This window comes from Monopterus albus, unplaced genomic scaffold (assembly GCF_001952655.1).
Source record: "Monopterus albus unplaced genomic scaffold, M_albus_1.0 scaffold9.1, whole genome shotgun sequence".
Classification (NCBI taxonomy): Eukaryota; Metazoa; Chordata; class Actinopteri; order Synbranchiformes; family Synbranchidae; genus Monopterus; species Monopterus albus.
In genome coordinates this window covers 2,918,310-2,929,432 of record NW_018127889.1, presented here as the reverse complement: position 1 = coordinate 2,929,432, position 11,123 = coordinate 2,918,310, and the positions used below count along the sequence as shown (strand labels likewise).

The 11,123-nt window shown below is 42.9% G+C and overlaps 1 protein-coding gene across 1 annotated transcript in view; it reads left to right on the top strand.

Moving 5' to 3' along the window:
* The window catches only part of rps6kc1 (ribosomal protein S6 kinase polypeptide 1), a 20,991-nt gene that overhangs the window by 7,420 nt on the left and 2,448 nt on the right, over positions 1 to 11,123 (top strand). The window contains exons 11-14 of the mRNA XM_020587916.1: positions 1 to 133; positions 1,246 to 2,901; positions 4,248 to 4,337; positions 9,383 to 9,576. Of these exons, the coding sequence (XP_020443572.1) occupies positions 1 to 133; positions 1,246 to 2,901; positions 4,248 to 4,337; positions 9,383 to 9,576 (2,073 nt within the window). The remainder of the gene's footprint in view (positions 134 to 1,245; positions 2,902 to 4,247; positions 4,338 to 9,382; positions 9,577 to 11,123) is intronic.

Here is an 11,123-nt window from a genome sequence, read left to right as displayed (position 1 = left end):
GGTCTAAGGAAGAGCAGTGACTGTGAGAGGGCTAAAAAGACCATCATGCCTCACTCTGTGCCCCACATGGTGCAGCTGAGAAAGTTCATTGTTTCTGAAGACACTGTTTTCCTCCTGCTGCATTATGCTGAAGGTAAGGCGTTCACATTTCATACTCATCAGTTTCATCACCTTCTTTACCTCCAACCATCTTTTCCCCTTCTTCACCTGATCCCTCTGTCTCTCGTCTTCCACTCCTCTCTCTGCCCTTGTTCCAGACAGATGTTTGATAGAGATGGGTGTGTGTCACAGGTCATTATTCTGAATACCAGGTGGCGCTGTGCTTCATTAGCTAAGCCAACACCTGGGCCTCCTTATATCCCACTCACTCTAGGATGCGTGTGTGTACTGTAGATTTTGTGTGTGTGTGGGTGGGTGGCTCGAAATGCAGCCATATTTTTCAATGCCCTGTAACCTATTCAATCTGGTGTACTCTATAATCGCTCTGCACTAATATTAGTGGACAGTATTGAATATCATATGGGGCTGTTCAACATGATCTAATAAAGCTAATGAAATGCCTGAAAAAGCATAGTTTCACTGCTGTTATATCTCAGCTCTGTGAGTCAAAAAAAAAAAAAAATTCAGGGCTGCTCCTTGTGCTTCTGTGTTATGTTGTTAGCAGCTGATGGGTTGAATGAGGATAGACAAGCAGACGGAGGGAGGCAGTGACCTGAGTGACATTGGACAAAACAGCATGTGGATGGTTTTACTTTCTAAGCCATCGAGCTGCCCCGCTATCATTATCATCACTGTGAACTCCCTATCCATTCTCATCACATAGAGCAGATGCTGGCTTCCAATTGCTCGCACTACAGCTGTGTGTATCTGTATGGGTGTGTGCGTGTGTAAGACAAAGAGAAGTCAAAACGCTAACATTACACAGAGAACCTAAAACACACACCTACCCAACCCCATTTAGTGAAATTGGTATCAGTCACAATTGTTTTTGTTTACCTTGGTTACTCATTCCCAAGTGGAAACTAATGATCCTTCTCACCAAATCGTCCCTGTAACTAAGGAGCCCCAGAAACCAAAGTCACTAAACTAACTAAAAGTTTCTTTTGCATGTTCCTTTTTAAAATGTAATGTTTCCTTGTAGAAAAAAGTGAGATGCCTGCCTGGTTTCTAGTTATTTTTCTGGTATCTGCTAACTTAGATGCACCCTGTTTTTTATCTTTAATGGTCTCTTTCTTTCTTCTTCAGGTGGGAAGCTGTGGTCTCACATTCAAAGGTACCTGCGTACGTCCAGCCCAGAAGATAGCTTTGACATTCCTTTCATCCAGAAGAGTCACACAGCAGCTGTACACTCTCCACAGCATATTGTTTCACAGTTGGATGTAGGTTCAGCCAGTTCTGGATCAGGGCTTGTTGCTGGTTCTGGTTCTGGGCTGCAGAAGGAGGGAGAAAACTTCACCATGTCTGCTCTTAAAAGTGTTCTCCTTCCTAGGCTTGTCGAACAAACTGGGGCCCAGTCAGACTCTGGAACCACTTCTGAGGAAGAGTGCACCAATAGTTATTTGACACTTTGCAATGAGTATGAGCAAGAGAAAGTAGACCCTGATGCACTAGAGGAGGAAGATGAGAAGAGTGAACAGGAAATGCTGTCCCTAGAAGTGCCCACTGCACTGACCACCACTTCCTCACGCAGCCGCTCACTGCTGAGCAATGATAGCCTCTCTTCCCCCATCAGCTCTCAGGAACTTGGCTTCTTCACTGAGTCATCTGACAAAAGTGGCCACACCCATGACAATGAACAATACTGTGGTGAAGGACAGGACCACAGCGAAGTCTTTAGTCCTTTATCCTCCCCTGCAGTGCCTCTCTCTCTGGATCAGTCCAAGCATACACCAATGGAGTTTTTCCGTATTGATAGCAAAGACAGTGCAAGCGAGGTGACCTGCCTCGACTTAGGAGAGCAGCACACCCCTTATAAGCAGGTCCCTCTCTTCTTGGCATCTGACCCAGGCTCGGATGTCACAGAGTATCCTCCAGAGCTGGCTCAGGAGGTCAAAGGTCATGGTTCAGAGTTTTGGGGGTTAGACTGTAGTGATAAAGGCTCCAATGAGTCAGTGCCAGTCATCTCATTTAAAGAGGCAGTAGGGGAGGATGAGGGTCACCCACCAGACCTTTTGGTCAACCTGCCTGTCATGAGTGGGACTGTAGACTCTTTACAGGAGGAATTAGAGACTTCAAGAGTGTGTCTGGGCCCTGAGGCCCCAGCTTCTCCTCAGAAGTTCATTCAGCCTGATGTTTTACAGCTTCACAGTCAACCTGAAGGAGAGGAGCAGCCACTGGAGCAGGAGCTTTCATCTTTGTGTACAGCTGCTGTGACCTGTGACACCAGTGTTGCATCGTCCTCTACTTTCAACTCGCTGTGGGATGACTGCGTCCTGACATTTGAGCAAAAGGCCTCTGACAAAATGGTTCTTGATTCTGAATGCCATAATAATGACCTCCACCTTGAAGCAAGCAGTCCAGATACTGACTCCCATAATGAGAAACTAGAATCCAGTACAAAAGTAAACACAGAGTTGGTTTCAGACTCCAGTGGCAACGGTGCAGACTCTATTCTAGCCACAAGCAGGGCTGATGCCTGTGAAGTGGATGAGAGTTTGTTAGACCTTGATGGTGAGCCATCAGGAGTTATTAGTAATACAGGTGTCATTGAATTTGATAAAGCGGTATCACGGCTGTTTGCCGAGCTGGACGAGCTGTCGTTGGCTGCGTCCCAAGCTCGTATCCCGGAAGAGTTTGTACGATGCTGGGCTGCAGAGATAGTGATGGCCCTGGATTACCTGCACCAAGAGGGCATCATCTGTCGAGACCTGAACCCCAACAATATCCTGCTTGACCATCAAGGTATGACATCCATCATTTCATCCTTTTTTCGTGACTCTGTTTTAGACAAGACAAAAAATGTTTCATTAAGGTCAGATTTCACAATCTTGACAGTTCTCTCAGAACTTTTCAAAAGCTTGTAGTAGATGTTTTGCTTGGGTGTATGATTCTGTTGTTGCACAATAATGCAACAGCTTGCCAGCTTGTATACCAGTGCAGCAATAAAAATGCATTGTAGGTAAAATTTAGTGCATGACACAGATGAGAATCTTTTCAAATCTGAGTGGACCGAATGCAAAAATATGCTTGCTGTGACAGCCTAACACATTATTCCTGTCACTTTATGGTGGAGATAACAGGTCATCTAGATTACTGTGGAAGCAAAGATGGACAACCGTGATTATCAGTGAGAGAATTTTACGAGAAGCTGAAACCCAGCAAAACATGCACCAAAATGAAGAAACTGTGAAGCTTAAAGTGAATATTTTGATGACCACTGAAAAAAAAAGTCACAAAACAGACTTTGAAAATCACTGCACTGAACATAGGATGCAGAAAGAAACCTATTTTCCACACTGTTGACCTATTCGATCTTTGACCATAGGTATTTCAGATGTAGTTGTTGAATGAAAATCCTATAACCTCTTGGCGACTCCTGCTCATATTTCTCGCACAGCAAGCATAAAGTCACATCCCTCAGAAGCTGCTGTGTGTTTTATTGGTTTCTCCAACAAAAACCAAATATCGTCTGTACAGTAAGATGTGAAGCCAGGATCATTGTTTTTTATTTTCTCAGAGCCAATAGTATTTACACTTTTTCTTCAGGGACTGTCTCCATCAGTCAACTGTGATCTAATCTATTTACCAAAATGAAGGCTCATCCAGAAGGGAAAGTGTTGTTTTACTAGGAGGTCACAGAATCCCCCTCAACTTCTTCTGTTGTCGTCCTACAATCATCTCTCTCCACCTCGTTATCAACAAGCGTCTAATTAGCTGAGTGGCTGTTTTCGTCTCCCTGGTGGTAATTATTGTTCTAAAGGGCCCATCAACGGCGTAGTGTGGTGCATCAGTCTGGCTAGCCCAGGCTAATGGCCACGGCTACCTAATGACACCATTAGTTCTAATGATAGCGTTAACGGGTAGTCGCTAAACAGGAGTAATCATTGGGGCTGTGTGCTTGAAAAGCTTGTGGAAGGATGTAAAGAGGCAGAAAGGAATGGAGAAAGTGCTCTAAAAGTGAGTAAACATTTTGAAAAGTAGATTCACAGTGACACTTGACTGTGGGGTTGACAAGAGGCAGAGCATCTGATGAATGTTTCACACTTAGACTTTAGGCGAACACTTTCTATTCTCTTTTCTCTCTTCAGGTCATGTTCAGATTACCTACTTTTGTAGCTGGAGTGACGTGGAGGAGTGTTGTGACAAAGATGCCATTGCCAATATATACTGTGCACCAGGTGAGGAATACATTCACATCATATTACACTTGATTTTCAAATTATTTTCTTATTTATTCATTCCATATTAATTAATTGGGAGCCTCATTTTATGTGTGTTTGTCTCTTGGGAGGTTTGTGTGGGGTTAATTCTATGCAGGCATGCAGGACCATAACTAGGCCACTTTCCCATGGTCACAAAACTCTCATTCATAGTCAGTAATATAAAAAAAAAAACAAGTATACACAGACTAATCACAAGAGTAGGAACACATTGAAGAATGTGTTGATTTTTTTTTTTTTTTTTATCTTAGATAAATTGAATCCTTAAACAAGGATGCTCATGCATTCTGCTCAATTGTTTTGTGATGTTCAAGGCACCATAATATATAGTATACATCTTGGCAATGCTGTTTTACATTTTTAATTAACACTCAGGTTGGTCAGGACTTTGGAAATATCTCTTTTGTTGCTCATGCTATAGCAATTTTGAGAAGTTGTGTTGTAGTTCTCGTGCTGACCTGTAGAGTGTGCTGTTGTGCAGCAGTGAGCCAGTGGGGTGGTAGCTGTGTAGTTCCCCCCCCCGCCCCAGCAGGCTTGTGGCACCTCTGGCATGCTGTTTAAAAGCTGCCTAAAACAAACTGCTGCTAGACTACAGCATCATGTCCCTGCTTCACACTTCTGCGTGTGGCAAGTGTCTGCGTGTGTGTGTGTGCATGTATACACATACATGTGTCATTTGTGGGTGGATAACTTTTCCAGTATGGTGCACATTTGGGCTGTTGGATAGACTGGATGTTTTAATTACATTTTTTTTTTAAATATGCAGGATGTATAACTATTTTCTGAAAATACTGGACTTAGTCGGAGATGCACACAATGATCCTCAACTCATTCACTGTTTGACACACTACATTAAGCTATTCTCTTTTATTTAACCTCTTTCTCAAACCAGGAAGGTCTCTTCAAAGTTAAATCATCCTTGTGTCTAGAAAGTACAGTATAACGCTATTGCAATAAATCTAAGAGCAAAAAAAATGCTCTATCTAATATCCAAAATATGCATTTTATTCCCTTAGCAATAGCTTGTTTAAAAGCCTAATAATAGAAACAGAAGCACATAGAGGCATACGCGTATGTTCCAGTGGAGCGCAATAGCTAGCGTAAAGACACAGAAGTATAGCTCTGCACGTAGAGCTCTCTGCATAATGTGCTAGGCTGAGACGTGTTTGTACTTAAGTCATTATTCAGTTAATTTAATCATGTTCCTGTTGAAATGTGGCATGTTTGGCAGGTCATTTAAAATATCCATACTAGTTAGGGCAATTAAAAAATAGTGTGATTTTGGCAAAATATGCATATATGTTTAGTTGTTTAATACAACACTTTTAAGTCAGTTTCCAGCTTGCAGATGATTGCTGTCATCAGATTGTTTTCAAAGGGTTTATTCAAAGTTATCTTTATAGTTTTCATTTTCTTTTGCCTGAACATTAAAATGATATGAATCAGGCAGATGGGAATAAGACAAACATTCTTTAAAGGACGGAGAAATGTAAGTGTAAGCAAATGAATGTGAATGCACAAAAATATTGGGGATTAAAAAGAGAACCTGAGCTGGAATTGAACCTGACCTGAGTGAAAGGTCCTCTTAGTGAAACGACTGTTGATCCCATGTGGATCGTTGGATGCAGTACACATTAGCAGCCAAAAGGGGGGGTGTTAAGCTGTTGTTGAGCAAAAAGACAAGCACGTCCACAAGTAATGGCTGTCTTACTCAAACACTGACAACTTTACCTCTTTTCTTCTCTCATTCTGTCCACTTTCTTATTGTCGTTTAACTCCACTATACCCACAAAGTAATGAATGTAATGAAGTACTCTACATGGGCTACATGCATTTATCTTTAGATGTCTGCACTTGTGAATGCACACACTAAAGCAGAGGTTAGTGAGCGTGTGTCTCTCCTGCCCTTGTTATGTATTGCTGTTTACCCGGACAGGGTCAGCTCTAGTGATGGCTTCATTTCTGATGACAGATTTATGACTGTTTGCCAGAAAGCTAGCGGGGGCCCTGCTGTGACTGTGTGTGTTTCAGAAGGAGGGAAACATGTTTTTAAAACGCACACATTCACACCCAAAAAAGCACGGGAGTGGACTCGGAAAATACAGTGGCAGCATATCAATCTGTTTATCCTGCACTTCTGCTTATTTACTTTGTCACCATTTTGTCATTACTGATAAACATCAGATGGCTAATGATTTGTTCTCTAATAAAAAAACAAAAAAACAAACAAGCTGTTTAGTGACAGTATGACAGCCTAATTTGAGCACAAATGGGAATTGTTTATTGTTCTGTTCAGGGGGAAGCAAGGCTTCAACCGATTCTCTGTCAAGTGTCTAAGAAAGGGGAAATTCAATATTCTTCCTCTCTGAGTTAACAAGTCTGTTACCGAGGACTCGTACCCTATTTGTTTTCTGTGTCATTTTCTTTTACCTGCTTAGCCATTCCATGATCTAATGGAAAATAAAGCTTACTTCCCCTTTTGACACTAAGCTGTCATCTCATTGTTTTGCAAAGCCTTTCAAGGAAGAAATTATACTCTTAACGTACTTCTGCTTTATTATTTGAATATTTTTTCTGTCCTCTGTGATAATGAATGGGCTTGTATTAGGTTTGTTTTCAATATACACTCAGCTGGCGGTTTATTAGGCACACCCAGCTAAAAACTAATGCAGTTTAATACAACCGTCCTGCATTAAATCCAGAAACACCTCTCTGTATAGTGTAGTACAGTTCAGCAGCAATACAAATCACAGCCCCCAAAATGATACAAGTCCAATCAACACTTCTCCTAAACTGTTTGAACAAAAACTGATCACCATCACCTTCATGAAGGAAGATTTGTTGCAGGACTGCTGTATTAGTTTTAGCTGGGTGTGTGCCTAAAACACTGCCAACTGAGTGTACTGTATAATTCAAGTAGTTATATGAACATTTGGCACCATTTAAACAGCGTTTCCCCAGCTCACAGAAGACGCACACTCACAGTCTTGGAACATCTTACAAAGGTCTTTCCTTACTTCCTACCTGCATACATTTTACTTCCTTTTTCAACAATGACTGTCGGTTAAGTTTTTGGGGAAGTCGGCCTAAGAGGAGAAGAGAGAAAGTTCCTTATGGCCCCCAGGAGGGAGGAGATGGGTTGTGGTTAAGATACAAAGCAGGAGGGAACTGAATTTTTGAGGGGAAAGGGAAGAAGAGGCCACAAGGTGAGCACACTGTATTGTTGTATAGGTGTTTCTGATCTCCTTGGTATCCTTTTGTTTTCTTAGAATTGTCATGATTAGTCTGAAGGTTTTGAATGCCCTGCCCAAGAAAGAGAATATCAGATTCATGGAGGTATGTTTACATTTGAAAATGTACACATCATGCAGTACACTGCAACAGCAGGCTGTGAATGACCCATGGCGTGTGGATGCAGTTAATTCTCTCTTCCCATCCTCTTTCTCTCAATCTCCCTGCCTCGCTCTGACAGAGCAGTAAGTGTAGCCAGCTCGGCTGTACTCTCCCTGCAGCTCCTTAGACATTAATCCATTGTGATGGCAACTCACCTTCTCTGAGACGTGTGTGTGTGTGTGTGTGTGTATGTGTGTGTGTGCACATGTCCAGTGTCTCCCCTCCAGCTTCTAACTACGCAGGTATCACTAGTCCATTCAATGACGATCTTCTCTCTTTGGCTGTCAAAACAGTAGTCTTAGGGAGCCCTGGAGACTGGTTGCTCAGTTGGCTGTGTGTGTGTGTGTGTGTGCACTGTATATAGCAAACATGTAGTCGTATTGTAACCTTGGCTGCAAGAGAGCTGCACAGGCCCCTAGAGTTACTGGTAGCCTCCAGGAGATGAAGGGGTCTTTGTCTCTATGCTCCCCCAGCTGAGGAGCCTGGTCTGTGGGCCCGCACAGCCGTGACCCTGGGTCCCGGCCCTCTGGGTGAGCAGGACCCCTCTCTCTGGGGAGAGCAGAGCATAGGGAAGCTGAGCAGCACAAGAGGCCATCTGGTGCCCAGTGGAGCTAGCACACACACACATACACTCACTGACACGTTCACATTTGACTTTAGCAAACGACTATCACTCTTGGTTGCTGAGTCTTATAGTAAATACGCAGTGTGAATCCCAGAAGCCTTCCACTGAGCTTTAAGTCAGACTGGTTGTGCATCTGATTCTTACAGATTGTAGCTGCGAGCTAAATTTTTAGCACTCAGACAACAGAAAATGTTGAACTGGAAACTAATTTGATAATCAATTCTGCGTCCGTCATGTTTCAAGCATGTTTCATAACCTTTTGATTACAGCTTCTTAAATATGTCTTTATGGTTTGGGTAAACTGAACCAATACTTCTGAACCCTCTTTGGACTGTTGAATGGGCAAAACAAGACATTTTACACACCAAACGTTATTTGACTAAATATTCTGCTGATGAATTGATAATGTAAATAAATGTTAGTTGCACCCATAACCTGTGGCGTAAATCATTACAAGGAACTAAAAATAAATGCAGGGATGAAGAGAACTGAGTAGAAATGTTGCAGTGTTTGTTCTCATATGCCTTCCTGCGTTTACATTTCTTGGTGAGGGTGCACGTGTTGCATGCGTGTGTGTGTGTTTGTGTTGGAGGTCAGGTCATGCAGATGGTGTGAAGTTGCAGCACAGACGGTTTCCTCATTTTAACTGCTTTTTTATTATGCAAATCACCCTTTTATGAGACACGCGCTTGTTTGTGTGTGTGTGTGAGACTGTGTTCATGTTTTTGCGCTCATTTCAAATCGATTGTATCAGTACAATGAAATACTGACTGATCCAAGATGTCATTCAGTATAAAGGCAAGGTATCTAAAATGGCATGTAAGTTTTAGATCTAGTAAATAATTTGTTATACACATTTGATTATTTTCTAATTTTACATCAGTCACTAGTTGATTATTCTTCCCCAACATACTGTATGAGCTATTCCTCTGCTCCTACTCTGTTGATTAATCCTGTTGCTTCCTCTTTTTTGCTCCTGTCTCAGAGGTGGGAGGTATCAGTGAAGAGACAGCAGCATGTGATTGGTGGAGTTTAGGCGCCATCCTCTTTGAACTCCTGACCGGCATGGTGAGTCAGAAAGTATCTTTGTTGCTAAGGTGTTGTGGGATGTCTGTAGGTGTCTTGGCTTTCAGGTCTCTTGCACTCTTTCTGGTGTTGCCAGGTTGTGTGTCTGCATGTGTTTGAGTAGGTGGTTTGTTGTTGTTTTGTGTGTGTGTGTGTGTGTGTGTGTGTGTGTGTGTGCGCCTGTGTGTGAGGTGCATCTTGGCTCTCGTCTCTTACTCTGGTTCTCGGGGAGTGCCAGGGGTGTCGGTGTGACTTTCTCCCCCAGCCTGAGCTCCATCTGCTGGGCCAGGGGGTCAGCTCTCCCTAGGCCTCTTTCCTGGCTCCTGGAGCAGTACTGGGCTCACAGCGCACTGACCTCAGATCAGCATGGAAGGTGAAGACTGGGGCAGCTCTCAAGGTGCGGTAGCCTGGCTGGTCCAGGATCAGAACTGTCTAAGAGACCTTTCAAGACAGGTTTGTGAAAAGGGGAGCCTTTTGTTTGAGACACCATTTATGTACAGCTGCTGTACAAGTACAGTACACAGATGCATGCACTTGCAAATTATAAATGGCTGCTCTCTTGAAGGACATGTACACACAGATTGGCACTTAAAGACACTCAGTGCAGGTGCAGAGCATCCCTTCAATTTTTCATTGTCTATTAAATTTGAATACATTCTAACTGATTGCCAGGGGGCATGTTTTCATATCAGGCATCAGTGATTCCCTTCAATGGCCCAAACATGAGTTTGGTGTTAGGTTAGTATTATTATGCTGAACAATACACACCCACTTACCTGGGGGAAAAAAAAAAACTCAGTCACACAGATGTCTCCTTTGATGATTATGTCTGGGTACGGTCCTGGCAAGGATACACACACGCAGGCACACATAGTGTCTCTTGATCCTTGCAGGATAAGATCTTGCCTGGAGCAGTCTTGACTGCGGCTAGGAACCCCGCCAGAACTCCTGCAGCACGTATCTGGAGAGAGAGAGCGAGAGGCAACCGACCTAACTAATGGAAAAAACACACAGGGTCCCCCTACACAAACAGCTTATATTTTTCTTTCTTGCTGCACATGTTCTGTTCTAGCTTTTTCAATTTGTTGGTGTAGGTGCACTAACAGATGTGATGTGGCCACATACTGTTATTAGTACAGTTATTATTGTCAATTATTTTAACAGTATATTCAGTGGTTGGAAAAGCAGTTGCAGGCCTCATGCTCTTGGATTAGTTTTACTTTATTTTCCTTGGTTCCCCTGTTTCTTGTTAACTGATCGGCTGTTGGGCCTGGTCACGTTTTAGTTTGAAAAACCAATGGCTTTGTATTTACTGCTCTTTCATAATTGGCCCTACCGGTAAGCTTGCTCTGTATAAACAAAGAACAAACTGACCAAAAACAATGTTTTGCTATGTCATTTTCGCCTTGTCTGACACACAGCAGTTCCAAGAAAGAGCAACAGTGGTAAATTGATGCCCTTGTTGTAGTTGGTGCCATCAGTGTTGTTTCAGGTGCTCTGGCTCTTTGGTCTCCTCCTATTTGTCCAGTCCACATGCTCTCACATCGACCTAGGCTCTGCGGGTGTCAGTGTATCTGTCCCCTCAGCTCTCAGTACTGTGCATCAGATATTCTTTGTTTTAAATTGATGGTTATCTGCCTCTCTTCTTTCCACCCCTCCTT